The sequence below is a fragment of the Chionomys nivalis genome, chromosome 2 (assembly GCF_950005125.1).
Source record: "Chionomys nivalis chromosome 2, mChiNiv1.1, whole genome shotgun sequence".
In the NCBI taxonomy this organism is placed as follows: domain Eukaryota; kingdom Metazoa; phylum Chordata; class Mammalia; order Rodentia; family Cricetidae; genus Chionomys; species Chionomys nivalis.
This window is the reverse complement of record NC_080087.1, coordinates 6242155-6268265: the sequence shown is the minus strand read 5'-3', so window position 1 is coordinate 6268265 and position 26111 is coordinate 6242155. Positions and strand designations below refer to the sequence as shown.

At 48.8% G+C, this 26111-nt stretch overlaps 1 protein-coding gene across 1 annotated transcript; it reads left to right on the top strand.

Moving 5' to 3' along the window:
• The first annotated feature begins 239 nt into the window (after positions 1-239).
• Rnaset2 (ribonuclease T2) lies at positions 240-21098 on the top strand. Its single transcript, XM_057762302.1, has 9 exons — positions 240-453; positions 2647-2707; positions 5860-5912; positions 7289-7346; positions 9680-9750; positions 12290-12403; positions 17714-17759; positions 19349-19423; positions 20792-21098. Exons 1-9 carry the CDS (start codon positions 353-355, stop codon positions 20990-20992), a joined length of 780 nt encoding a protein of 259 aa, XP_057618285.1. The 5' UTR covers positions 240-352; the 3' UTR covers positions 20993-21098.
• The last annotated feature ends 5013 nt before the right edge of the window (positions 21099-26111 follow it).

The window sequence follows — 26111 nt, the reverse complement described above, 5'->3', positions numbered from 1 at the left end:
GAGCGCGGGGACTTCCTGGGCCAGTGCGTGGGGGGAGTGTCCGTCAGGTGGGCCTGGACCCGAGGGTTCCGGAACTGAAGCCAGGGGACTTTCTGGGCGGGGTCATCGGGGGCGTGGCCCGGGGCTGGGGGCGTGCCCGCCCAGAACTCGGGAGAGTGGCCTGCGGCTCGGGGCGTGTCCGCCAGGGCTCGGGGGGGCGTGCCCAGGGCTCGGGGGCGTGGCCTTAGGGGCTACCCCGTGGTGCTCGGCTGACTGGCGGAAGCCTTCGGTGAAGCGTCGGCGGCGGGCGGTCAGGCTGCCGAGCCGGCGCGCGCGAAGGCTGCTGGGAGGCTGTGGAGCCCGGGGCAGCGCGATGGCATCGGCGGGGGCTCGCGGCGCCCTCCCGGGCTGGGTCTCCGTGCTGGCTTGGGGCCTGGCGCTGTGGTGCCTGTGCGGGGCGGGCCCGCTGTGGAGGTGAGAGCCAGCCGGTCGGGCTGGAGGCTGGTTTCTGGACGAAGGATGGCCTTCTTCCTCTTTTTAAGTTTTTCTTCTGGGGGCTCCCTCCCCGCCCCCCCTCCCCCGCGCGCTCGCACTCGCCCCTTAGCTCTCTCTGGGACGCACGGGCTAGCTCTGATCATCTCTGCTTCCATTCTGCCAGGTCAATCCCCGAACACATTCTGACTTTTCCCTTCTTCTGCGTAACAGTCGATTAGTAAAAGCTTTTGGTGTTTTTGCACCACTGGAGCAGAAAAGGTAGAGCTTCGTTGCTCTCAAGAAGTCCTGTGTTCCCAAAGAGTAACTAAAAGCCAATTGCATTTGTTTGCTTTCTTATCTATTTAAGGTAGGGACCATTCTTCGGGCATGGCGTGGTGTGCGGTGTGTGTGTGTGTGTTTGTGTGTGCGTGTGCAAAAGTTAGTCCCTATCTTGGAGCCCTCCTCCTAGGAGACCTGCCCCTCACAGCACAGTTATAGATAGATAAGCAGCTAAGATATAGAAAGGACTTGGAGCAGTGAGGGTTAGCTGAGGACTTCAGGCTGCAGAGCACAGTTCTATAACCAGCCTGATGTACTGACTTAAGGGTTAGGCTTGGAATTTCAGCCCCACGGCCAGGTGAGTTCCTTGTGTTGGGTGGGTCTCCTTTTCTCTGACTTTCTCCTTGAGTATTGGAGTAGGTGAGGCCTTCAATCTCTTATTAAACAGACGTACCTTATTTTATTTGAAAAACACATAGAGATAGTTTGGTTGAGTTTTATTCTGAGCCTTACCTTCCCGGCTCAGTGTGATCCTTTGCAATAAATGGAGGTGGTCAGAGCTTTAACTTAGTGCGTTTCATCTCTTCTATAGAGAAGGCTTTCATCATCTGTTCAGGCTTCTATGGCGGCTGTCAGGATCCCAGCAGAACTACCAAAGTTCTGTCCAAGGGCATGCTGCCAGTGACCTAATGAGTCCCTGTCGGTCCCATATCTAACCCCCCCCCCCCCCGCTGTTGTCTAAACTCTGCCTCCAACACGTGAACCATGGGGACAACCACCCTACAGCTCCACAGTCCTGCAGTTCCTCTGTCAAGTCTCTGGATTTGGGGAGCCTCAGTTCACAGGCTTGTGATAAAAGCAGTTTGGTGAGCATACTGTGGTCCAGGGAACATGAGACAAGACAGAGCACATCACATACCGCACCCTAGATAACGTGTAACAAGTCTGCTTGCCCAGGTCAGGCTGTGGCTAGAGCCCAGGCTAGGCTGCAGGTGACATTATATCCATAGTGGTCTCTGAAGTAGCATCCTGTCACCATGGGTGTAAGGGCAGCTAAATGCAAAATAGGGTATTGACAGGACTTCAGTATGGCTTCAGGTCGTGTTTGTTTTGGCACATGATTGGAAGGGGAACAAGATAAATCTTCAGAGCCTTGGGAGCTCACAGAGACAGCGAAGGGATTAGGAGTCTGTATACTGAGCCCCCTGAAAAAGACAACTATTGTTCAGTTACTTTCCATCAGCAGGCCTTCCTGGCTCTACCCCACCCACCTGGCCTCGTCCACTGTGTTGATATTCTCCATTATTCACAGATATGTGCCATGGTATACATGTTGCTCTTAGAGCATTCTTTGCCTTCCTTTGTGGCGTGTACTTCAGGAGGTAGGTGTAATGGTCTGTCCTGTCTCTTTAAGAGACAAGCCATGCCCATTCCTTCTGCCTCTGCCCACTTCTCCCCTCCCCCCTTCTGTCTCCCTCCCTCCCTCTCTCTCTCTGCTCCTCTCCCCTTCTTCCTTTCCTCTCCATAACCCACTCAATAAATATCCAACCTCACACTGCATGGCATGCCTATCCACGTCTCTGGCCCGCTGCCACGTATCTCCCTGACGGGGACCAGTTGCCTTCTGAGACCTGCGGTGTGTGTGGTCTCATGGCATGCCCATCTGTCTGTCTCTCCTCGTGGTCTTGTGCACTGTCCCTGATTGAGAGTAGCTGCTCTGGGGACCCTCTGCCCACTGCCTGCCACCGCCGGGGATCCTGCAGCATTTTAAGTTAATCCATTACAGTAGGGAACATTGTTTCTGGTCATGTGTCCAGTCCTGTAGACTCTCCATGTTGAAGGAGTGGGTTGACTGGATAGGTGAGTCTTTGTCACTTGGACACATCCTTGAAAAATACGCTTGTCTTTTAACAGTGGCAGCCACGAGTGGAAGAAACTAATTTTGACCCAGCACTGGCCCCCAACAGTTTGCAAGGTGAGCCCTGTTTTGGCCAGCCCTCTTGATCCAGTAGGCCTGTATGAGTTGTTTTGTATGGTCAAGTGCCCACCTTGTATGCCAGGTGTGTTAAATCTGCCCTGAAGTGTGACTGGACTGCCTGATAGGTGACTTGCGTGTGTAGGATTCGGAGGGTGGCGGCTTAGAACACCGGAAGTGCATTCCCTCTCTGTGCTGGGCCTGCGGAAGGCATCAGGAGCACTCGTTCTTCCTGGGAGCATTTGTTCCTGCCCACCACTAGAGGTGACAGTCCTGGGTGTCCTAGACTTCTGCATGCACTACTCCAGTGTCTGTCTTCTTCATGTGGTGTCTTAGTTATTTATTTTCCACGATAAGACACCAAGACCAAGGCTGATATACAATTAATAAAAACCCAGAGACAGAAATGAGGTTCAACCTAAAGGTCAGAAAAGCAAAATAGCCAGCCAGTGGCTCTTACCTCTACCTCAGTTCGAAATGGAGATCACACCTCCAGGAATCTCAGAATGAGACTGTGAGTGAGAGCTGTCTCCTCCCATCTTATAATCCTCTCATTCTGGGATTCAAGGCGTGCACCACTACCACCTGGTTTCTGTGGCAAGCTAGTGTGGCTACTGGGATTAAAGGTGTGTGTCATTGCTGCCTGGTCTGTAAGGCTGACCAGTGTGGCTGCTTTACTTTCCCAATCCCCAGACAAGCTTTATTTATTAAAATACAATTGAAATGCCACTACACAAGGCAACTTGGAGAAGCAAGAGGTTTCTTTCTTTTTGGTTTTTTTTTTTTTTTTTTTTTTTTGGAGCTTACATTTTCTGAGAGTTAGGGTCTGTGACCATCCTGAAGGGGAGCATGGTGGCCAGGTGGCCAGCAAGCATGGCTCAGGAGCAGTAGCTGAGAGCTCACATCTTGAGATATAAACACGATGCCGAGAGAGATACTGGGAATGGCATGGACTTTTGAAACGTCAAAGCCCACCTCCAGGGACAAAGCTCCTCCCATAGGCCACACCACACCTAATCCTTCCCACAGAGTTCTACCAGTTGGGGAACCAAGCATTCAAATATGGGAGCCAATCTCATTCAAAGATCTACACACAGCATCTCTGTCTCTCAAACACTAACTGGATTTAGGGCCCAGCCTTACCTAATAGAGCCTCATCTTACTTTGAATATATCTTAAAAAACCCTATTTCCAAAGGAGCTGATGTTCACAGTAGGCGGCTTGGGGCAGAGATGTATCTTTGGGGCCCACGGCTCTGCCTTCAATAGGCCTGTGCTTCCCTCTGTGTACTTAGCTTTATCCAGGTGCCTGCAATGAGCAGAGTGTGCTTGAAGGCCATTGCCTGCTGCCACGACGGTTCTGCTTGGCAGCCACGATACCCTCCCCCCTTGAGGTTGGCACCTCTGTCCACGTCCATGTTTTGTTTCATGCCTTGTGCCCTTTATGCTGTCAGTGCTGAGACTCTTCTCTCGGAGTGCTGCCAGCTGGGGCCTTGCGCTGGCTCGTCCTCGCAGGTCCTCGCGGGTGGTTTATAGAGCTGGCCCTGGAGTTTGTGAAATCTGAACGGTTTTGTCATATTGCTGACTGGGCACTAGCGTTGTTGATAGTTTTTCTGAAAACCTGTTTGAGTTTAAAAATTGGGAGCTCTTACTTATGAAGCATGTACAACGTATCCTGCAGCTTTGCTGCAGTCTGATCTTCTGCCAGGTTGAGAGACTTCCCGCCTTTCTGTCTCCTCAGGCGTGGAGCAGTGGGGATTTTCTCTTTCACATCCTCTGTCTTAATTTCCTGTTGACAGATGCCAAGTCAGACCCTTGACCTGGTTCCCTGGTTCCAGTGTGGGGGTGGAGAGAGAGGATGTGCAGGGAGCGTGGCACATGAGGGTTTTAGGTGGAGATGACCTCACTGGCTCTTCCCAGGGCAGGGAGGGCTAGAGACCTGGGCTCCTATTGCAGGGCCCACAGAAAGGAAAGCTTGCTTCAGGCCAGCCCTGGAGGACTTGCCCTCAAGCAACAGGCACCAGGTGGGTCTGGCCTGCCTGAGGAATTATGGGTGTGCTGTTGCCTCGCTGTGCCCTTCTCTAGCTACAAGTGCTGTGTCTGTGTCCTCCCCCCCCACCTCCCCACCCCCGTGAGGTAGACAGACATGAATTATGCTGGGACACACCTGTCATGATCTCAAGAGGCACCACGAGACCTCAGCGTTTGCCGACTGAAGAAGAAAGCCGCCTCTTGTCTGAGTTTCCATCCTAGGTCAGGTAGGGGCCTGACCGTGGAGCTCTGCAGGGGCCTTCAGCCCTGATTCTGCACCTCAGACACGGTGTGCCCGTAGGAAACGAGCTTTCCTTAAGGAAGGACTCGGGGTGTAGGCTGAGGTGTACGTGTGGGCTGTAGCCCCCGTCTCTAGTCGTTCCGTCATTTGGTAGCTCTCACTAGTGACCAGTCGCCTGAACTGGACTCTTCAGACCACTCATAGAAAGAGGCCGCATGGTAGGGAGACATCAGGACAGGAGGGGCATGATGTCTGTCTGTAGTAGCAGGATCCAGGTGTTCTATTTGCCTGGTTCCTGGTGTGTACATGTGTGTCCTGAGTTCTGTTCCTTTTCATCCAGTCTGATAGCCCAAGTCTGTTTATTTCTATTATCATTTATTGTGGGAAAATTTCATTCTAACTAAACCCCTTGGAGGGCCATAATTTTATCTTAATAAGATTTTTCATCTCTGATTTTATCTTTGTGATTGAAGTCGAGAAAACGCTCCTGTTTCACCCCGGTACCTACCACTTCACTGCGTTAGGGTCTGGTACTAGAGCAGGCTTGCGAGTCACAGAGCGCCAGGGTTTTCTTACATGTTTGCTCCTGCTGTGTAGATTGTTTGTAGGTAAATGTGCCTGTCCATACCTGTGGGTGCATGGAAAGACCGAGACTAGCTGCCCGATTCCTTGCAGCTCCGTTGTCTGAGGACTGACCTCGGCTGCCCAGCCCTGACATTTCCCATGAGTGTGGTGCTAGAGTGAACTCACACAATGCTAACCCCGGGGTTACTGGCTGTTAGTGGTCTGCCTGAGTCTAGTTGATGCACGTTCAAAGAAAACGGAGTTGATACATATTTACACAACCAGTCACCTTCCTTATCTGTTTGTTTTTTCCCCAGGAAGTTGACGGCTGCAGAGATACTCTGGATTATTGGACAATACATGGACTATGGCAAGCATCTAATGTAGTAAAACCCAACAAGATAGTCGGGAAAAGCTAGCTGGAGTCTAGTCACCATAAACATGTTACTCTCGTTAGAAGTTTATTCTGTTGACCAGATTCTTACACACACACACACACACACACACACACACACACACACACTTTTATGTATGTATGAACATTTTACTTGCATGTATGTCTGTGTACCATGTGTGTACCCAGTATTTGCAAAGGCCAGGAATGGGCATTGTCCCTGGGATTGGAGTGAGCATACAGTTATGAACCGCCATGTGGGTGCTGGGCATTGAACCATGTTCTCTGGGAGAGAGACCAGTGATCTTAAGTACTGAACATCTCTTCAGCCCCCTTATCAAAGATAAACAAGGATCCTGGGTCCTTTCTTACTTTGTTTTTGGGGCCTATTATAAATAAACATTTAAAACTAAAGTGTTAGCTCAGCAGATAAATAGACAAATATCTGTTTTGTACACTTCACAAGCTGCCACCCCTCCCACCATGTTTGTCTGCACTCCCTTTATTCTTTCTCTGTGCACACCCTTGTGGTATTGAGGTGTACATATCGGTTTGCCACCTTTAGAGTGGACATGGCCTGTATACCTTAGATTCCTCTGCTAGGAAGAAGTGAGGCTATACTCAGCCCAGAACCATTTCTGATGTTTCCTCTACTGACAGTCCAGCCTGTTTGTCCGAAGCTGGACATGTCTGAATACATTTGCTCCTTTTCCAGAACAAAGTCAAGCTGAACCTTTGCTCAGAACCATTCTTTTTTAAAATTTTTTATTAAATTTCTTTTTTTATTACTTTATAAATAACACCAATCAAAGTTTCCACTTCCTCCCCTCCTCCCACTTTGCACCCGCTCCCCCCCCCCCCCACATCCTCCCTCTCTTCCCCTCCAGTCCTAAGAGAGGGCGGGGTACCCTGCCCTGTGGGAAGTCCAAGGCCCTCCCCCTACATCCAGGCTTAGGAAGGTATGCATCCAAACAGATTAGGATCCCAAAAAGCCAGTACATGCAGTAGAGACAAATCCCAGTGCCATTATCATTGGCTTCTCAGTCTGCCCCAATTGTCAGCCACATTCAGAGGGTCCAGTTTGATCCCATGCTCGTTCAGTCCCAGTCCAGCTGAATTTGGTTAGCTCCCGTTAGTTCAGGCACACTGTCTCAGTGGGTGGAGCAACTCCTCGTGGTCCTGACTTCCTTGCTCATATTTGTTGATGGGCTCTGGAGGAGTGCGGGGTTCCTGACTAGAATTTCTCTCTCACATGTAAATTTTAAGAGAAGTGCTTTCTAGTATTGTGACTAAGGCTTCCTCACCAAGACTAATATTTCTTCTTTTTCTTTGGATTACATTTGGATTTCAAGGCCTGATAAAGCAGAAGATTGTAACCAATCCTGGCACTTTAACTTAGATGAGATTAAGGTATTGATCTTTTTATTATACTTCTATTGCAAATAGAAAGTTGGACTAAATGAATTCATCCTTCATAAGTGTACCTTCAAAGTTGTGTTTCAAATTGCAGGAGTGGATTCACCAGGACTGAGCCCCCTGGGTCTCTTTAGTAATGATTGCTATATACAACAACCCCATACATGCAAAAAGAGAAAAAATCCACTTCCTTCCTCCTGGTCTAGGTCTGAATGGATGTTAGAAGCAGCTTGGGGCAGCAGTGCCTGTCCTGGTAGCACGGACCCTTCTGCTTACATGCCAAAGCTAGCTAGACCTTAGCTCTGGGGCTTCTGGGCCAGTGAGGGAAAGTGGGCACTTGGTTTGTGTGGTAAGGGTGAGACATTTCCAGACAACTGTGGCTTGGAGAGTAGGCACCTGATACCCAAGGTGCATGGTTTTTAAGTAGGAACTCTGAGGAGGAGGACATGACAGGCCTCTTCAGCATCACAATTCCCGTTACAGAATCAATCACAGGACAGAAGTGCTCTTGAGATTCGCGCGGCATAGCAAACCTGCTCCCGCGTGTTCACCTTTCCTGAAGGGGCACCAACAACTCCTGTCAGGGTACCTGGGGTGGTATAGGGGACATGGCAGGCCAGATAGGTGGGTTTCTCTGTGTAACAGTCTTGACTGTCCTGGAACTTGCTTTGTAGACCAGACTGGCTTTGAACTCAAAGAGATCCATCTGCCTTTGCCTCCTGAGTGCTATAAGTAACTGTCTGTACTGCGTGTCTGAATATGCATACACTGTAGCTATCTTCTGAATCATCATTGAGTAGTCGCTGTCTGTCAGTCTGTCCTACACTTTGGGCTGAGCAGTGGAAGTTTGCCAGGAGCACATAAAAACTGCACAGACAACCTCAAGCTTCCCTGGTTCCCCAGGAATCCAGATGCCAAGTCTGTCCGTGTCTGGCCAGGTCCTCTGGGAAACAGATGTTGAGGTAAAACTAGGTAGTGAGGCTGTCAATAGTAGCTGGCTGTAGCTTATTAAAAGTACATTTTTTGGGGGATCTGGAGGGATAGCTCAGTGGTTAAGAGCACTGGCTGCTCTTCCAGAGGACCCAGGTTCAATTCTGAGAACCCATATGGCAGTTCACAGCTGTCTGTAACTCTAGTTCCAGGACTTCCTGACACCTTCACACAGACACACATGCAGGCAAGACACCAATGCATATAGCATAAAAATAAATTACATGTTTTTTAAAAAGTTATTTTTTCTTAAAACCAAAACTATTTAGTTTCTATAGAGATTGTAAAAAGTTGTCGATGTCCACTATACTGCAAGTGAAAAACAACATCAAGGAACTAGGCAAAATTTTTGATTAGCAACAGCTGAACCTTGGGTAAGCCTTATTGAATATGATACTATTGCTACATAAAGCTTGAACCCAACATTTAAAAGATGATGGAAAAGGGACCAGTGAAAATGATGCCAGGAGAAGGGAGGTTAAAGTTGTTGTGTTAGTGGGTTAGCGCTTCCTGGAAGGGTGCTGGGCCAGTGGGCCTGCAGTAGCCATCCTTACTGCTTCTTTTCACGAAATCCTGGTGTGCTTGTGTAGCGTTTATGTCGGACGTAGTTGTCTCCAACAGGAAAGTCCACTCTTTTGACTGTGAGTGACATCACCCTAGGCTGTCCCCAGAGGTCTCACTGGGGCTGAAACTAGGCTGAGGGATGTGGCCCACGAGGAGGCACAAGGCGGTGAGAGCAGACAGCACTGGAAGGGAGGAGGTGACAGTGTTCTCTTGTCCCCACATTTTCTTGTCGCTCCTGGTACCCAAGGCGACCTTGGATCTCGCTGTGTCTCAGGATTTGCCCTCTTCAGACGTCTTGTGGTTGTAGTCACAGTACAGCCTGCTGCTCTCACTTATCACAGTGCATTTGGGGATCCTCAGGTGTCTTTGTGGCTTCAGAGGATCATTTCTTCAGTTTATCATTCTCTTTATTTTATATGTTTTTTGATTTTTTTTTTCGAGACATGGTTTCTCTGTGTAGCCCTGGCTGGCCTGGAACTCGCTCTGTAGACCAGGCTGACCTCAAACTCACAGAGATCCTTCTGCCTCTGCCTCCCAAGTGCTGGGATTAAAGATGTGTGCCACTGTCGCCTGGCCTCGTTATTCGCTTGTAAGAGTTTGTGTGTTTTCACTGTGGCTACTTCAGCATGCTTTATGCAGAATAAGCACAAACTCATTTTGCTCAGTTAAATTGTTAGAGCTTGAATGCTTTCTGTTTATTAGTTTGTTACGTTTGCTTAGAAGTTTTGAATTTGTTAGGTCTTGGGCAAACGTTTTGTTTAAATTACATACAGGACCTTCTGCGAGACATGAAGATCTATTGGCCCGACGTAATCCACCCGTCCTCTAACCGCAGCCGGTTCTGGTAAGTCCGAGTTCCCGTTGGCCATATGCATTTGAACACAGATGTGAGGAATTTCTAAGGGTGTCCTGGGTGTCAGCTGTGGGAGGCACAGAGAACAGGTGACAGAGACAGACCCTGTCACTAGAGGGCGTCAAGAAAGGATTCTGGTGTGTAGCTTTGAGGGCCTCTGTCCAGTGGGTTCAAAGTGAGGTCAGGTGGAATTTATGTGATGAACTTGTTTCTGGTCTCTTGTATTTCATCCATTACTTCATTGAAAAAGTCCTCTCTCCTGAAATTCAGCAATCAAATGCTTGCATATTTAAAAATCAATCCAAATCTCTCTTCTCTCTCTCTCTCTCTCTCTCTCTCTCTCTCTCTCTCTCTCTCTCTCTCTCTCTCTCTCTCTCTCACTCACACACACACACACACACACACACACAGAGCATGCCTTAGAGATAGTGACCTCATGGTGACCTGGTCAGAGACAGTGTGAGTCTCACAGGGACAGTCTTCTTCCAGGTTAGCAAGAGCTTGGAATTAACCCAGTTGTTTGAAAAGCTTTGTTTGTTTGTCTGCTTGTTTTTAAAGAAGATAAAATTGATTCAACTGAAGGTAATTTTTTCTGCATCTCCCAATGTAAAAATTTATAATTCCTATTACAGCTAATAATATCTTTCCAGGCCTCTTAATTTAACCTAGAAATATTCCTAGTTTGATAAAATGCCTTAAAGCAGCGGAACATAATCGATGCCGGCTTCCTGGATCGCAACGTTGAGCATGGCTTTTTCTTGAGGGTGTACTGTTTCAGGGTTTGTGGACTGCAGTGTGTAGGCCGGAATCACTTTTAGATAAACAGGACGTTCAGTAAAAGCTTGGGTGGTGACTAGCTCACTAGATGAGTCCAGGTTTCTGGTGCTTCCCTGCTGAACTAGACTCCCAGCGTTGTTAGTTCTGAGAAAGCTGCCCACTAAACTGCTCAGGGAAGCCGTGAACTCACTTTGCAGCCCAGGCACGCCTTGAACTTGTCTTTCATAGCCTGTATTCTAGAAAGTACTTCAACTGCCTCTGTTTCCTGAGTGCTGGGGTTAAAGGCTGTGCCCCCACCACCTGGATGGAGTATGTTGTGATTGTAGAGGTGCCCTGGAAGGGGTCTGAGATAGAAACATGAGAAGACTGAGCGGTCTCTTTGGAGACTGTGGCACATTGCTGGGCCTGGGCCCAGGGTATATGTCCCTCCTGTTTGTGAAGGCAGTGACCAGGGTATCTGTCCCTCCTGTGGCGGAGCAAATGAATGTAGACAGATTATATAGATATATACAGCTTTAATAAGGAAATAGACTTACAGGACCACAGGTTCCCGCGGAGTACCGGAAAAGCGGAGCAAAAGAAAAAAGGGGCTGCTGGGATCACGCCCGGCAGATTTATCCGTAAACATTAGCCCGAGGCGAACACGCCCCCAATGGGTGGGGCTATATCCCTACATCTCCCCCTTTTGTCTAAATAAGATAGAACTAAACCAAATACAACTATATACAATAATAAAAAATAATAAATATAACAAACAATATTGAGAACAAAACTTTTGTTAAACATTTTATTTTAAGGAGTCTAAATAACATAGAGAGTAACTACCATTATATAATCTTTAACTCCGTCAAAGATCTGAGAAGGGAATAAATATTACTTAATAATCGAGAGATATCCATAATGTGCAACAATTGACAGAGACAACTGACTACCTGGGCAATCACCCAAAGTCTCGTTTGTAATGTTGAGTCAACCAACTTTGGCTAAGGCCTAACATAACTGGCATACCATTATTAAAGGCAAGGAACTTTTTTAGGACTATCCTACCCTGTCTTGGCAAGATAAGACAATCCTGTTTTATCCACTTAGGGATATTTTGTATCTTTGTCAGAAGTTGAGGTATGGGCTTTTCTTAAAAGAAAAGAAAAAAGGGGCTGCTGGGATCACGCCCGGCAGATTTGTCCGTAAACATTAGCCCGAGGCAAACACGCCCCCAATGGGTGGGGCTATATCCCTACACCCTCCTGTTTGTGAAGGCAGTGACCAGGGTATCTGTCCCTCCTGTTTGTGAAGGCAGCGACAAGCTCAGTGCATGCAAAAGCTCTGCTCTAGAGCACGGGTCTTGTTGTGCAGGGCTGCAGCGGGGCTGTGTCCCGCCACCCGACTAGCTTTACCCGAAATAATTACACGGAAACTGTATTTTTTTGAACACTGTCTGGCCCATTAGTTCCAGCCTCTTATTGGCTAGCTCTTACATATTGATCTAACCCATTTCTAATATTCTGTATAGCACCACGAGCTGGCTTACCAGGAAAGATCTTAACCTGCGTCTGCCTGGAGTGGGAGAATCATGGCGACTCACTGACTCGGTTTCTTTCTCCCAGCATTCTGTTCTGTCTACTCCGCCCACCTAAGGGTTGGCCTATCAAATGGGCTAAGGCAGTTTCTTTATTAATTAACCAATGAAAGCAACAGATTAGAAAGAAATCACTCCCACATCAGGGTCTGACCCTTCTTATGCTGCACCGCACAGGAAACACGAATGGGAGAAGCACGGCACCTGCGCTGCCCAGGTGGATGCCCTCAACTCCGAGAAGAAGTACTTTGGGAAGAGCCTGGACCTGTACAAGCAGATCGACCTCAACAGGTGTGTGGACACCTCACTCTGCCGTCGCCCTGGGGCTGGGTCACTGGGAATGAGTACGACATTCCTGCCAACACCCTGAGTGTTACGGTCCTGAACGCTGTGGTGGGCTCATTCCTGGGGTTGAGCCCCTGACAGATCTTTGATCATCATGACCATAGAGAGCACAGACCCGGGCTGCCGTGTGGTGCTGACTTGTCATTAGTGAATCATCCCTAGGAAGTGGAGCCTGACAGGCACCTACAACCTCTGAGAAAGTTGCTGCCTTATGATCATTCCCCTAGAGACGTGGGTCCTCAATAGATCTCTGTATCCGATTGTAGTGCTCCTCAAACAAGCGTGAGGTGGAGGGAAGGGTCCTTAAAGCCCTAGAATTGAGCCAAACCATGTAGATTTTTACTGCCTGCCCTGACCTCAGTTCTGGACTTGGGGATATATCGTCACCACACCAGCATAGTGAATCTGTAAGAACAGCATGCTCTGTAGGACGGTGGACCAGCCTGACCCTTTTCATCCAGGCGCTTCTGTCGTGTTGAGTGTACTGTGCTTTTCATTTGTTTACTGTTTGAGTGTAGTGTGTGTGTGTGTGTGCGTGTGTGTGCATGCATGCGTGTGTGCGTGCATGCATGTGCATGCACATGGAGGTCAGAGGACAGCTCTGGAGATGGTTCTCTTCTTTCACCTTTGCACAGCTGGGTTCTGGGGCTTGAACCCAGGTTGTTAGGCTTGTGTGGAAGGTGCTTTTCTACCCGCCGAGCCATCTTGCTGGCTCTTAAGTGTTTTTTATTGAGACTGAACGTGATAAGCCAGTGATTAGGAGAGAGTAAGGAGGGCATCAGCGTGGGAGCTCAGCCTGCAGTGGGCTGAACGTAAATTGCCTCCAAAATTTGTAGACAGAAATCTTCCTCCTTAGGCGGGCGGTGCATGAGTGTGGAGCTCTCCTGAGTGGAATTAGTTCTCTTACTGCAGGCCCTGGAGAGCTAGAGAGCTTGTTAACACCCCCATGTAAGCGCACAGAAATACAGACTATGAGGAATGAGTGGTCCTCAGACACCAGAACTTTGATCCTAAGATTCTCAGCCTCTAGCCATGTGAGGAATAAATGTTTAGAAAAATGAAGGCTTTTTACAGTGTCTGCTCACTGCTTGTCCTCTGTACAATTGTTCTAGTCAGAACTCCAGATGAGAATAATCCCAAGATCCTTTTGCTTGTCAATCACATCTAAGGTTCATGAATTAAATCTGGTTAAAAGATGAATAAACCTCCACTGGCTCTCTGCACACAGGCTATGTCTCCTTAGCACAGGCGCTGGCTGTGCACACACAGGCTTTGTCTCCTTAGCACAGGTGCTGGCTGTGCACACACAGGCTATGTCTCCTTAGCACAGGCGCTGGCTGTGCACACACAGGCTTTGTCTCCTTAGCACAGGCACTGATGTGCACACACAGGCTTGGTCTCCTTAGCACAGGCGCTGGCTGTGCACACACAGGAGTAGTCTCCTTAGTACAGACACTGGCTCTCTGCACACACAGGCTTTGTCTCCTTAGCACAGGCGCTGGCTGTGCACACACAGGCTTTGTCTCCTTAGCACAGGCACTGATGTGCACACACAGGCTTTGTCTCCTTAGCACAGGCACTGGCTGTGCACACGCAGGAGTAGTCTCCTTAGTACAGACACTGGCTCTCTGCACACACAGGCTTTGTCTCCTTAGCACAGGCGCTGGCTGTGCACACACAGGCTTTGTCTCCTTAGCACAGGCACTGATGTGCACACGCAGGCTTGGTCTCCTTAGCACAGGCGCTGGCTGTGCACACACAGGCTTTTTCTCCTTAGCACAGGCGCTGATGTGCACACACAGGCTTTGTCTCCTTAGCACAGGCGCTGGCTGTGCACACACAGGCTTTGTCTCCTTAGCACAGGCGCTGGCTGTGCACACACAGGCTTGGTCTCCTTAGCACAGGCGCTGGCTGTGCACACACAGGCTTTGTCTCCTTAGCACAGGTGCTGATGTGCACACACAGGCTTTGTCTCCTTAGCACAGGCGCTGATGTGCACACACAGGCTTTTTCTCCTTAGCACAGGCACTGATGTGCACACGCAGGCTTGGTCTCCTTAGCACAGGCGCTGATGTGCACACACAGGCTTGGTCTCCTTAGCACAGGCGCTGATGTGCACACACAGGCTTTGTCTCCTTAGCACAGGCGCTGATGTGCACACACAGGCTTTGTCTCCTTAGCACAGGCACTGATGTGCACACGCAGGCTTGGTCTCCTTAGCACAGGCGCTGATGTGCACACACAGGCTTTGTCTCCTTAGCACAGGCGCTGATGTGCACACACAGGCTTGGTCTCCTTAGCACAGGCGCTGATGTGCACACGCAGGCTTGGTCTCCTTAGCACAGGCGCTGATGTGCACACGCAGGCTTTGTCTCCTTAGCACAGGCACTGATGTGCACACACAGGCTTGGTCTCCTTAGCACAGGCGCTGGCTGTGCACACACAGGCTTGGTCTCCTTAGCACAGGCGCTGGCTGTGCACACGCAGGCTTGGTCTCCTTAGCACAGGCGCTGATGTGCACACACAGGCTTTGTCTCCTTAGCACAGACACTGATGTGCACACACAGGCTTGGTCTCCTTAGCACAGGCACTGATGTGCACACGCAGGCTTGGTCTCCTTAGCACAGGCGCTGATGTGCACACGCAGGCTTTGTCTCCTTAGCACAGGCACTGATGTGCACACGCAGGCTTTGTCTCCTTAGCACAGGCACTGATGTGCACACGCAGGCTTTGTCTCCTTAGCACAGGCACTGATGTGCACACGCAGGCTTTGTCTCCTTAGCACAGGCACTGATGTGCACACACAGGCTTGGTCTCCTTAGCACAGGCGCTGGCTGTGCACACACAGGCTTGGTCTCCTTAGCACAGGCGCTGGCTGTGCACACGCAGGCTTGGTCTCCTTAGCACAGGCGCTGATGTGCACACACAGGCTTTGTCTCCTTAGCACAGACACTGATGTGCACACACAGGCTTGGTCTCCTTAGCACAGGCACTGATGTGCACACGCAGGCTTGGTCTCCTTAGCACAGGCGCTGATGTGCACACGCAGGCTTGGTCTCCTTAGCACAGGCGCTGATGTGCACACGCAGGCTTTGTCTCCTTAGCACAGGCACTGATGTGCACACGCAGGCTTTGTCTCCTTAGCACAGGCACTGATGTGCACACGCAGGCTTTGTCTCCTTAGCACAGGCGCATTCGTAGTGATCTGTCACCATTTTACACACAGTTTTCTGTGTCGTTTCGCTCAAAAACAGCTGGGATTTGAATCAGTTAATCTGGCAGTAGAAGAGGAGGGGCAGGTGCCTTTGGAGAGATGGGATAACCAAAGAATACCCATGAAGGCCTGAATGCCTCCAGCTGGCTGAGCATAGGGTCCTTTCTGACATAGGTTGTACAATTTGATTATATGACCTCTTTAGATCTTATCCCCATGTTATAAAAAGAATGGTTGGGCAGTACTCAGATTTTGACGTTCTTTTTGTCTTTTAAAAAATTGCATTATTAGGCTGGGTACAGTGGCCTATGCCTTTAATCCCAGTACTTTGGAGGCAGAGGCAGGTGGATCTCTATAAGGTTGAGGCCAGATTGCTTCACATAGCAAGTTCCAGGCTAAATAGGGCTACACAGTGAAATCCTGTCTCAAAGCAGAAAAAATAAAACATCCAAATATCTGCATTATTAAGTACATACACTAGGAGTTACATGCCCAGATACTGTAACAGACACTCAGCATCGTGAGTTGTGTGTGTAAGTTTGTTCAACCTGTGGGGTTTTCTGAGAACACAGTATCTCTTGCAGTAAGGACAAACCCTTGGAAACCCTGACCCCCAAAGTGTAGGTTTTTCAGAAACCTACTGGGTACTTAGAAGCCATGTGAAGAACCCCTGCAAGAAGGTCCATCTTGTGCTTCTGAAGCACAGGAAGGCAGCAGTTAAAAAGAGACTGCCCTTCCAAAAAGGCTGACAGACAGACCCACAGGGAGCTTCTGCTGGTGAGAGCGGGCCCAGCCTGGTAGCCACACTGTGGTATGAGTTGAGGCTAATCCACCTAGCCACATAGGAAGGAGAGTAGCTATTGTATGAGGTGCAAAGGCCTAAGCATCTAAGTAGCTCCTCTTCGTGGCCTTTGCCATCTAGTAGTTTCTCCTGTTAGAGACACATCAGAGCCTTCACCCTTGAACACTGCTGTCTAGCCATAGCCACTGGCTGTCAGCAGGTGATCCCAGAGGCCTGATAACTGGAAGGCACTCCCAGTGGGCAGTGCTTGCTTAAAATGACAAAAACAATTGTAGAAGAATGATTACTCTCCCCAATTCCTCCAACAATGGAGAATCCCTGTCCGTTTTGTAAGACGTAACAAGGTATCATAAACTGTAAATCATGCTCACCTACTTCGTGGTGTAAAGGCAGCAGGCTGAGAAGCTCTGAGCTCCTGCCAGTGCAGACATGGGCTGGCACCCCGCTGTCTTCACTCAGAAGAGGACAAGAGACAACTTGGCCCATCTTTCTCTTTGCTGTGTTTCCTGGGCCACCTGCATCAGGTGGAGCAGTGTGTGACCACAGGTGCTAAGCAACATTTTCCAGTAATGTTATTAAAATACAGCCATAAAAACAGCAGTAAAAAGTCTGGTCAAAAATGGCAATAACAGGTTAAGCTCAGTTTATCAAAGCACTAAAGTTGTGACTTATAATAAATATTGTTTTGAAGTTGGAATATTTTATACTTTGTTGGAACTGTGTTGATCATACTCTGACAGCCAGGGCAGGCAGTGGCACACTTATGTGGATTTGGGGGGCACCTTTCCTGCTTGCCCCTTGCTGCCACAGACTGATGACAACTAGAGAGGAAGAGTTGCAGCCTCCAACCTACCCCTTGGTGTCACAGTCCTGAGTCATCCGGGATCTTGTGGTGGGACCACAGAGACTTCTCTGCAGTGGGTGGTCTAGGGACGCTGACATTGTGCCTCCAGTATTAAGTTTGTTGTCAGCAGCTCTGATAGGATTCTAGGCTACATGCACTTAAATTCTTTGATGATCTGGCCAGCACAGTTCTTCAGGATAAGAAGCTATCCTGCAGAGCCTGTATGGTCATAGCTTTCACAGGGTTTGCTGCTGCTGTTCCTGTTAATGGATTTATTGTGGAAGTCAGAAAAGACACTCTCCTTTAACAGAGTCTTAATTTTCAATGTGAAATCCAAGGGAAGAACAAAGTGTACTGTGCTGTCTTCATGCAGCTAATTTTTACATTTTCTTTTAGTGTGCTGCTAAAATTTGGGATCAAGCCATCTATCAATTACTACCAGGTAAGTCTTACCTGCAGCCTCTGTCTAGTATCTAATGTTTGTCACTGGGGACATTTGGCGGGATCCATTCATCTTGTGAGCAGCAGTTGGGTTTTAAAGTGACCCAGCACAGACAACTTGAAATAGGTTTTCCTTGAACTGTTTGAGTTTGCATATGAACATACACTAAGGCTGCTTAGGCCCCTGACTTGGAGGCGCAGATCCATGGTTCTGCCAAGCAGTAGTCCTTGGCCTCAGCACAGTGTGGAACGTGCTTTTGAAAAAACGTCATGGTGTTTGAGGGGAAAGGAACTGGCTTTCGGTTTTTCATGTAAGCTACTTGGCACAGGAAGTAATGCCATGTCTTATTGACTAAGAAGGACATGTGCAATGCAGATCTTTCAATTATGGCTTGTCTGTTTTTGTTTGCTAAAGAGAACTGTCACTCAAAAGCTTAAAATATACCTGGGCTACCAGGAGAGCTTACAGACTCGTTTTAGACAGTTCTCTGAGGTGTTTTTTGTGCTTATTGTAGGGTGTGGCTTTAAAACAGCTCCAGAGAAGCCTCTACGGTACAGGCATGGGCACTGCCATCACTTTGCCCTGTTGGTAGTAACCCGACAGCTTTGTCTGTAGGACCATGTGCTCCTTTCCCCAGTCAGTGTGTATCTCTCCCTCTGTGTACAGTAGGGAATTGGAGCCTGGCCTTGAAAGGAGCTTTAGCTGCCAGTTAAGTTAGACCCTTCTGGAAAATGCCAGGATGTGGGTTTGTAAGGCTTCCCCAAGCTGACCTGGACTCTGCTCAAGCTGATGTGAGGAGGGGGCTGTGTTTACAGTTTCACCTGGCTTGATGTTCATAGATGGTATCTATGGTGATGGGAATGGCAGGGTCTACCTGCTGCTGAGCTGCCTCATGCACTTGGTAAGGTGGCAGGAGTACGAGACAGTGACTTGAAAAACTGATCCAAAAGTGTCTGACATCAGCAGGCATTCAGCTTTGCATTAGCATCCAAACCCCTGTCCGCTCATGTGTTCTGTGGCACATGGGGTCTACTGGACCCGTGGAGGAGGTGGTGACCAGGCATTTCCCAGAAATGGGTAGCTGGGGTGGTAAGGGCCATGCCATGCTCTGAGACACAGGCAGCACTGGGAAGTTACTAGTGGACATGTGTCCTCAACAGCGTTTTGGTTGCCAAAATCAAAGGGAGAGAGGATAGAGGATCTCCAGGGAAAAAGCCAAGGGTGAGCCATGGAAGCTGCTGGAATTTAGGTGGGAATAGGCCTGGGGAAAAGCTTTGGGATCCCAGCAGTCAGTTGGCGAGGGTGGCTTTAGGCAAGATAGCATAGGAGGGAGACACTGGACTGGGCTGGAGATAGAGAAGAATCAAGCTCCCAGTGGAGAGGAAGGTGGAACAGAGAAAAAACAAACTGTTGGGGATGTTCGGGTCTCCTGGTAGAGCCCATAGTGATCTGCCCTTCAGTGATGGAGCCAGGACATCCTCAGGCTGTACTCCAGGTCCTCTGTGTGTGCGGGTGCTCTTCAAAGAGAATCAGTGAGGGTGGGACTTCTGCTGTTGAAGCTCATTGCTAATGCTCTCATTTAATCCCAGCTTGCAGATTTCAGAGATGCGCTTACCAGGATCTATGGCGTGGTGCCTAAAATCCAGTGCCTTGTGCCAGAACAGGTCAGACTTGCGTTCTGCATCCTAAACTCTATGGAAAATATGGTTTTACTCTGGGACAGTTACATTTGGGCATATTTTCCATATATATACGTGTACAGGCAAGTGTATGGGAAAGCACAGAGATGTTTTGAAGCAACTCATGTGTTTCTCAGATTCCTTCCTTGGTGAGACAAACATCTGCTTCCCCTCTTAAGGTCTCAACAGCCCCCCCCCCCCCAGGCATGATTTCACCAAAGATCACTCGGGCGAACTCATGAGCTTATTGAGCTTAGTTACAGAGCCTGGGTGAGGGGTTACCTGCAGGGTCCTGGGTGCTGCTCTCCTAAAAGGCCACAGCAGAATGTCTACCCAGCAGGGGTGAGGGCTTTTCCTCAGCCACAAAGATGGAGCCCCTTCCAGTCTTCTCTGGCCTTTATATTCAAGCCCCTCCCGGACACCACGTGCAGTTAGTGTAGCATTGCCTGAAGCAGGAAATAGGAAGCAGCTTGATAGGCAGGTGAGGGTCACATGATCCTCCTGCCCCTCTAAGAAAGAATGTAAACATTAAGGAGCCCTGATAGCCTGATCTTGTTTAAGAGGCACAGCTGAACTCACCAAGATGGGAGCTGCTTGGTCAAAGACTAAATTTGTATAACACTATAGGCTATGCCACTTCATTCTAGTGAGAAAACCTTGTAAGAGGAAGGGAAGGGGAGGGGGAGGGAGAGAAAGGGAGAGAGAAGAGGAAGGGGAAGAGAAAGGGGGCAAGGAGATAGAGTTCTAAGTTAAGCATTTGTAAATTTCTAAGGTTTTTTTTGTTGTTGTTGTTTTGTTTTGTCTGTTCATTTATTTGGTTGGTTTGTTTTCCAGACAGGGTTTCTCTGTTATATAACTGTGTAGACCGGGCTGTCCTCCACCTTGCGGAGATCGCCTGCCTCTCTGTGTGCCGCCACACCTGGCAGTCTAAGCTCTTACCTTGCGGCTCTCAGTCACTTTAATTGCAGCCTACTGTCTCATTTCCAGATGAAACTGAGATTCTCTTGGCTGCCAGGAACGAGTATCTTGACATTTACTCTGCCAGGGTCTCCATGTGTGCTACGGGCACATTTGGGTCAGTTTGTGTTTGTTTGTGTTTTGTCTTCCAAGTTGAAAACACCTCCTCACCCCGGGCTTCTAGGCTAGCAGAGGTGGGCCCTTGGTGACTGTGAGGAGCAAGCCTCCACTAGGTTCCCCCCGAACCCTCCTCTGCTCTGAGAGGCCTTGCTCAGAGGCTGGAGTCTCTGATCTGGAGCCGCGGCTTCTGTTTTCAAGTGCTGAAGCTGTGATCCCCAGATGGATAATAACCCATGGGTCCTGGACTCCGAAATGTCTACCATTTTCTATTTTTAGGGAGAGAGTGTACAAACTGTTGGTCAAATAGAGTTATGCTTCACCAAGGAGGACCTCCATCTGCGAAACTGCACTGAGCCAGATGAACGGCTGTCCTTCAGGCCGGATGCCCAGCTGGCCACGGGGGCTTCCACACACGGGATGATGGTCTGTGAAGATGGTCCAATCTTCTATCCTCCGCCTGCAAAGACCCAACTTTGATGTTCACATTTTGGAAATATTTTATGTTCCACAAAGTAAGAAAAAGTCACAAATTAATTGCTTTCTAAAAATCCACTGTAAGTTTCTTAAAATGTGTTTGACTCTTTTCCTTGTGTGTTAATGAGTTGATCTTTGTCTAGTCACTAGTAGGTGCTCCTGTGTTCTTCCTGGCAGCTGCCAGCAAAGCAGCTGGGGTCAGGCCTTACTTCCTGTCCAGAAGCAGCTGGATTCACACTGCCAATAAGAACTTGGAAGTCTCGACACAGAATTTTTTTTATTTTGGTCAAGTTTAAATTATCCCGTTTCTTTTTTTAAATTTAAAATTTTTATTATTATTATTATTATGTATGTGTGTGATGTATGATTTGTATGGGGTGTGTGCACATACCACGGAACCTACGGAGGTCAGAGGACAATATTGGAGATCATTTTCTCTAGCATAGGTTCTGGGGATCCAACCCAGGTGGTCCTGCTGCAGTGAGCTAGCTCTCCCCAGTGAGAGTTCACTCTGCCCTCTCAGGGAATCCAGACAAAGGACAACTCCTTAGCCCAGTGTGCATCTGGCCTGGCTGCCTGGCGCATGCCCAGAGACTGACCATGGGCAGAAATACTTGACAGTTTTTATAGATGTTGGGTTAAAATGTGACACATACATTGCCACCTGTAAATCTCTTTAGGTCCTTGCCCTGAGTTAACGTGGAGCGATTAAACGTGTTTTATAGAGACAGACACTGCAAGTTTTGCTATTTTGGTGGGATGGTAGATTTACACATCAAGGATCCTGTCACAGTTAGTTTGAAGTAGATTAATGTTCTTTTCAATTAGTGTTGCCCAGGGTCATCGCCTGTCTGGCAGAATTGTGTTCTTCTTAGTAAGAGGGCCAGGACTTTATGGGCAGCAGTTTTCCAATGCCACCCCCTTTGAACTAAATGGTAAAAGTGATAGTGAATAGGGCCCGAAGACCTACTGTGTGCTAGGGTTGTCCTTTTGTTATGGGAATGGGAACCAATGGGGGTGACAGTCTGCACACATCAAAGTAGAAACATATTCTCGGCAAACCTAAACTTCAGTTATGTTGGAGACGCAGTTTTCCACAGTTTCTAGTACGTCACACATCTTTGAGCTGTGTTCGAGGCAGCACTCCTGTAGCTACATTCCACTTTCTGTAACGCTGGTACGTCCTTTCTCACACCAGCTGTTGCTGTCTTTATCAATCAGACGGTGCAGCAAGCACTTTCCCGCTGAGCATTGCGCCGGCCCCACCCATCCTGCTTATCAGACCGTGTGTGCAGGTACTACGTGAAAACGTTTTAAATTGCTTATCCTCAGAACGACATCAAAAACTGCTGTGTTGATTGATGTGCGTGGATCTGTTACCAATTAGAAAAAGGCTTTCAGATTGGCCAGAAGCCAAACCTGACTTGTATCTGTGAGACACACCTGAAATGCTGTGAGTTTAACAGGCTTTATCTGGCGCGTGGATCCGTAAAACAGCTGCCATCGTGGTAGAATCGAAGGACCCAGCTTTCCCGAGCACAGGGTGTATATTTAGACAGTGTGTGTCTAGACATTAACAAGGGCTTGATCAGAAGCAGTCCTTTGGCCTTTCTGTGTTAGAGGAAGGAGCTGGCCTTGCTTATTTGCTGGGATAGAGCTATGGCCTTGGGGGCTGGGCCCCCTGTTACCACAGTCTCTCTTCTGCTTGTTCCTTTGCTTCTCCCGAGTGCATATCTGTTTCCAGCGCCCCTTCACTTGTGGTTCAGAGGGTAGGCTACTCTCTGGAGCTCGTGCTTGGTGTTGAGTGGTGGGGAGGACCCCGTTGGAAACATGGTTGAGTAAGGGCTTGCCTTCTCTCTGGGCGTACTGGCTCCTTGAGTGTCCTTTCGTGGGGGATTGTGTACCTTGGCTTCTTTAGAAGATGGTTTCAGTAGGAGGCTGTATTGTCTCCTCTTCACACCTGTTTATTTTCATGTTCTTAGAGAAACGAGGGAGGCGGGGCTTGCAGTAGTCCTCAGACTTTACCTTAGTCTTCCTTTGTTCTAAAACAAATCGTCATCCTTTCAAATGGGGCACATTTGTGATTCTGGTCTGAGCATTTCTTAGAGCAGCCTGAATTAAAACAGGCTGGCACAATGTGGTGTGGGCTGTGGGCTGAGATGGGTGGTGTGAGGTGAGTGTGCCAGAGCCCTGTGGTCCTCCTGAGGCTGAGCACGTGAGATCCTCCTGACCGCACGGCAGTCCAATCACGTATCCCTTGACCAGTGCTCTGATTTTCTCTTCCTGTTTGTGTTCTGGCCTCCTGCATGGCAGCAGTAGCCTTGGCCAAGTCATGTAAGTGTATGGGCTTTGATGAGCCAGGGGAGACATGGGGAGTCCAGTTCCAAATACTAGTATTCAAAGTCAGCAAACATGAGCTTTTTTTTAAGGTTTATCTCACTAAAGCAGCTGTGACCACCTTGATCTCCCTATAAAACTGACTGGAGTTGTTGGGGGAGGCCACTTGTTTGTTGGCCGCACAGACTCCTGAAATAATCACACAGAAATCTGTATGAATTACAATACTGTTTGGCCAATAGCCTAAGTGTATTTCTGACTAACTCTTATATCTTAAATTAGCCTATTTCTACTAATCTGTGTATCGCCACCTGGCTGTGGCTTACTGGCAGCAGCTACATGGCTTCTTCTGACTCTGCCTTCTTCTCCCAGCATTCAGTTTAGTTTTCCTGCCTAGCTCTATTCTGCCAAGCCACTGGCTGAAACAGCTTTATTCATTAACTGATAAAGCAACACATACAGACGGACTTCCCACACTAAGGAGTGTTTCATACAGGCCCACAGGGGGTGGGAACACACGTTAGGGGGTGAGTTGCACATTTAGTGTCTGAGCTTGGGACCAGTTCATCCTATGGGGTGTGGAAGGGAGGCAGCCTTTTAGGGGGGCAGTTTGCTAAGTAAAGGAGGGTTCTTTTGCCTGGAGTAGTGGGGAAAGGAAAACCCTGAAGCTGGACCTGGAAGGATGGCCAAAGTTAAAGGTAAGAAAGTAGAAAGACACTAAAGGGAACATAGACAAGGAGACGGTCTCCAAGACTGGCTTCTATCCACAATTATGCTGCCGTCATCTCTTGCCTTGGTGTCTGTGGATCCGACCCAGGATGCCTTGCCCAGCTCTGGAGCAGTGCCTCCCATTCGGGTAGCTGCATGGTATGGAGAAGTGGTCATCCTAGCCCTTTCGCCCCTCTCAGAGCTAGCATTTGATGGTTTCCCACACCCCTCAGCTGACATCACACTGCTCTTTCTGAATGGTCTTCAAACAGTTTTACCCTAACCCCCTGAAAAGCATTGCATTGCATTTGCTTCCCATTACTGACCTAATTTAGAGCCCCAGTCTCTTCCCGGGACCATTCATTCCACAAGCTGACTGTGTCCATCTGCGCATGCCACTCTGGACTCTGTCCACTAGAGGGTGGGTCTTCAGTCTGCAGTTCACTGCTCTCCAGTGGGCCCACTGACACTCACCCGGGTTTACACCTTCTCTCCACGGATGGCCCAGGACACACTTGCTCCAGTAAATGGGAAAATTCCTACTCTAGCTTTAACACCCTGTTAACGTGCTAACCGCGTGAGACTTGGCATGAAGTCCAGAAGATGGGAAGACATTTCCCCTTAGAGTACATGAATGAGTATTCATTTGAGAAGATTCCTTTCAGCCTCTGCATTTGCTCTGAAGTTATGTAAATACCCTTCTCTCATCATGCTCTGTATTCATTTCCTACAGTCAGTGGGCTCGGGTGTCCTATTTCACTCTGAGTTAAGAGCCATTATCTTCATGATTGTTCCAGCGGGAGTCCCCAGCTGGTGCCTGTTCCTGCTTCTCAAGTGTTCCCAGATCCCGCCTCTTTCCAGGGAGACCAGCACTGTTCTGTACACACGTTTATGTCTGCATCGACTGCATCGGCAGCAAGTCACAGTGCATGCCAGTTCCAGTTCTGATCTGCCACCACAAGGATTGCTACAGCCGTTCCCTTTCCGTGCTGGCACCTGGCTTCTGTTCCCTCCGGTGTCTTTGCTTACTCAATGGATCCACTGCGAGGAGACGAGCTCCTGCTTGCATCCTTTGCCACACCTTGGAGGCAAGGATGCTCTCACTCTCTACACTGAGCTGCTTTCCTCCTTCACCATCCTGGTCCTTAATTCACTGGGCTCTGATGCCCAGAAAAAGGGAGGAAAAGGAAGGAAGAGAAATTTTACCAGCTTCCAAAGCTTCATTTTCACAACCTGCAAAGTTCATGTGCATCGACACACACTAGGATTCCTGCAGATGCAGAAGGTGAGCAGAAGGAGCAGAGGGCACAGTGCTGCAGTATGAGGCATGCTCTGAGACTCAGACTAACGCTTGTCCTGACACCCTGCTGTGAAGTCCTGCAGAGGGCTAAGTGCAGGAAGGTTGCATTTCTTTACCCCCCACGCACCACAGTAGATGGATTCTGGGTGGAGTTCACACCTAGGAGCCCTGGAGGCTGAGAACTGAAGCTGTTGCCTGTTTTGCAGAGCCAAAGGGACATTGCCTGTTTCTTTACCCTGTATTTTTTTTTTTTTTTGCCATACTTCAATACCATTTTTTACATAATTTTTCCTACCTTCCAATGTACTGTTCTTAATGTTTCTTGCCCTCTTGGACTGTCTAGACCTCCCTGACCCTGTGGAAAGATGGAGGCAGCTCTCCAGGCAGCAGAGCTTCAGCACAATGGGGAGGGTTCAAGGGAAGGCTGAGCAAGCAGGCAATGTTCCCTTTTCAAGAGCTGGCAGGAGAGAAATGTCCTTGAGCTGATGGGGAGATGCTGCTTGGTGACATCTGTATTTGGAGTCTCTGAGCTCAGCACAGTAGAGCTGCACCAGTATGTCCAAGCTTGGGCCTCCTCCCCCGTGGGTGGAGCTGGAATATTCCATTCAGGATGCTCTTCTCCAGGATGGCCCTGTGGCGACCTCCCTCCTAGAGTTCATACGATAGATGGTCTTTGCCTTAAGACCCTCTCCTCTTTGATGTGCCACGGAATTCTGAGCAGATGGAGGAAGCCAAATTTGAGAAAGACGGACAGTTGCTACAAAGTCAGAACCTGTC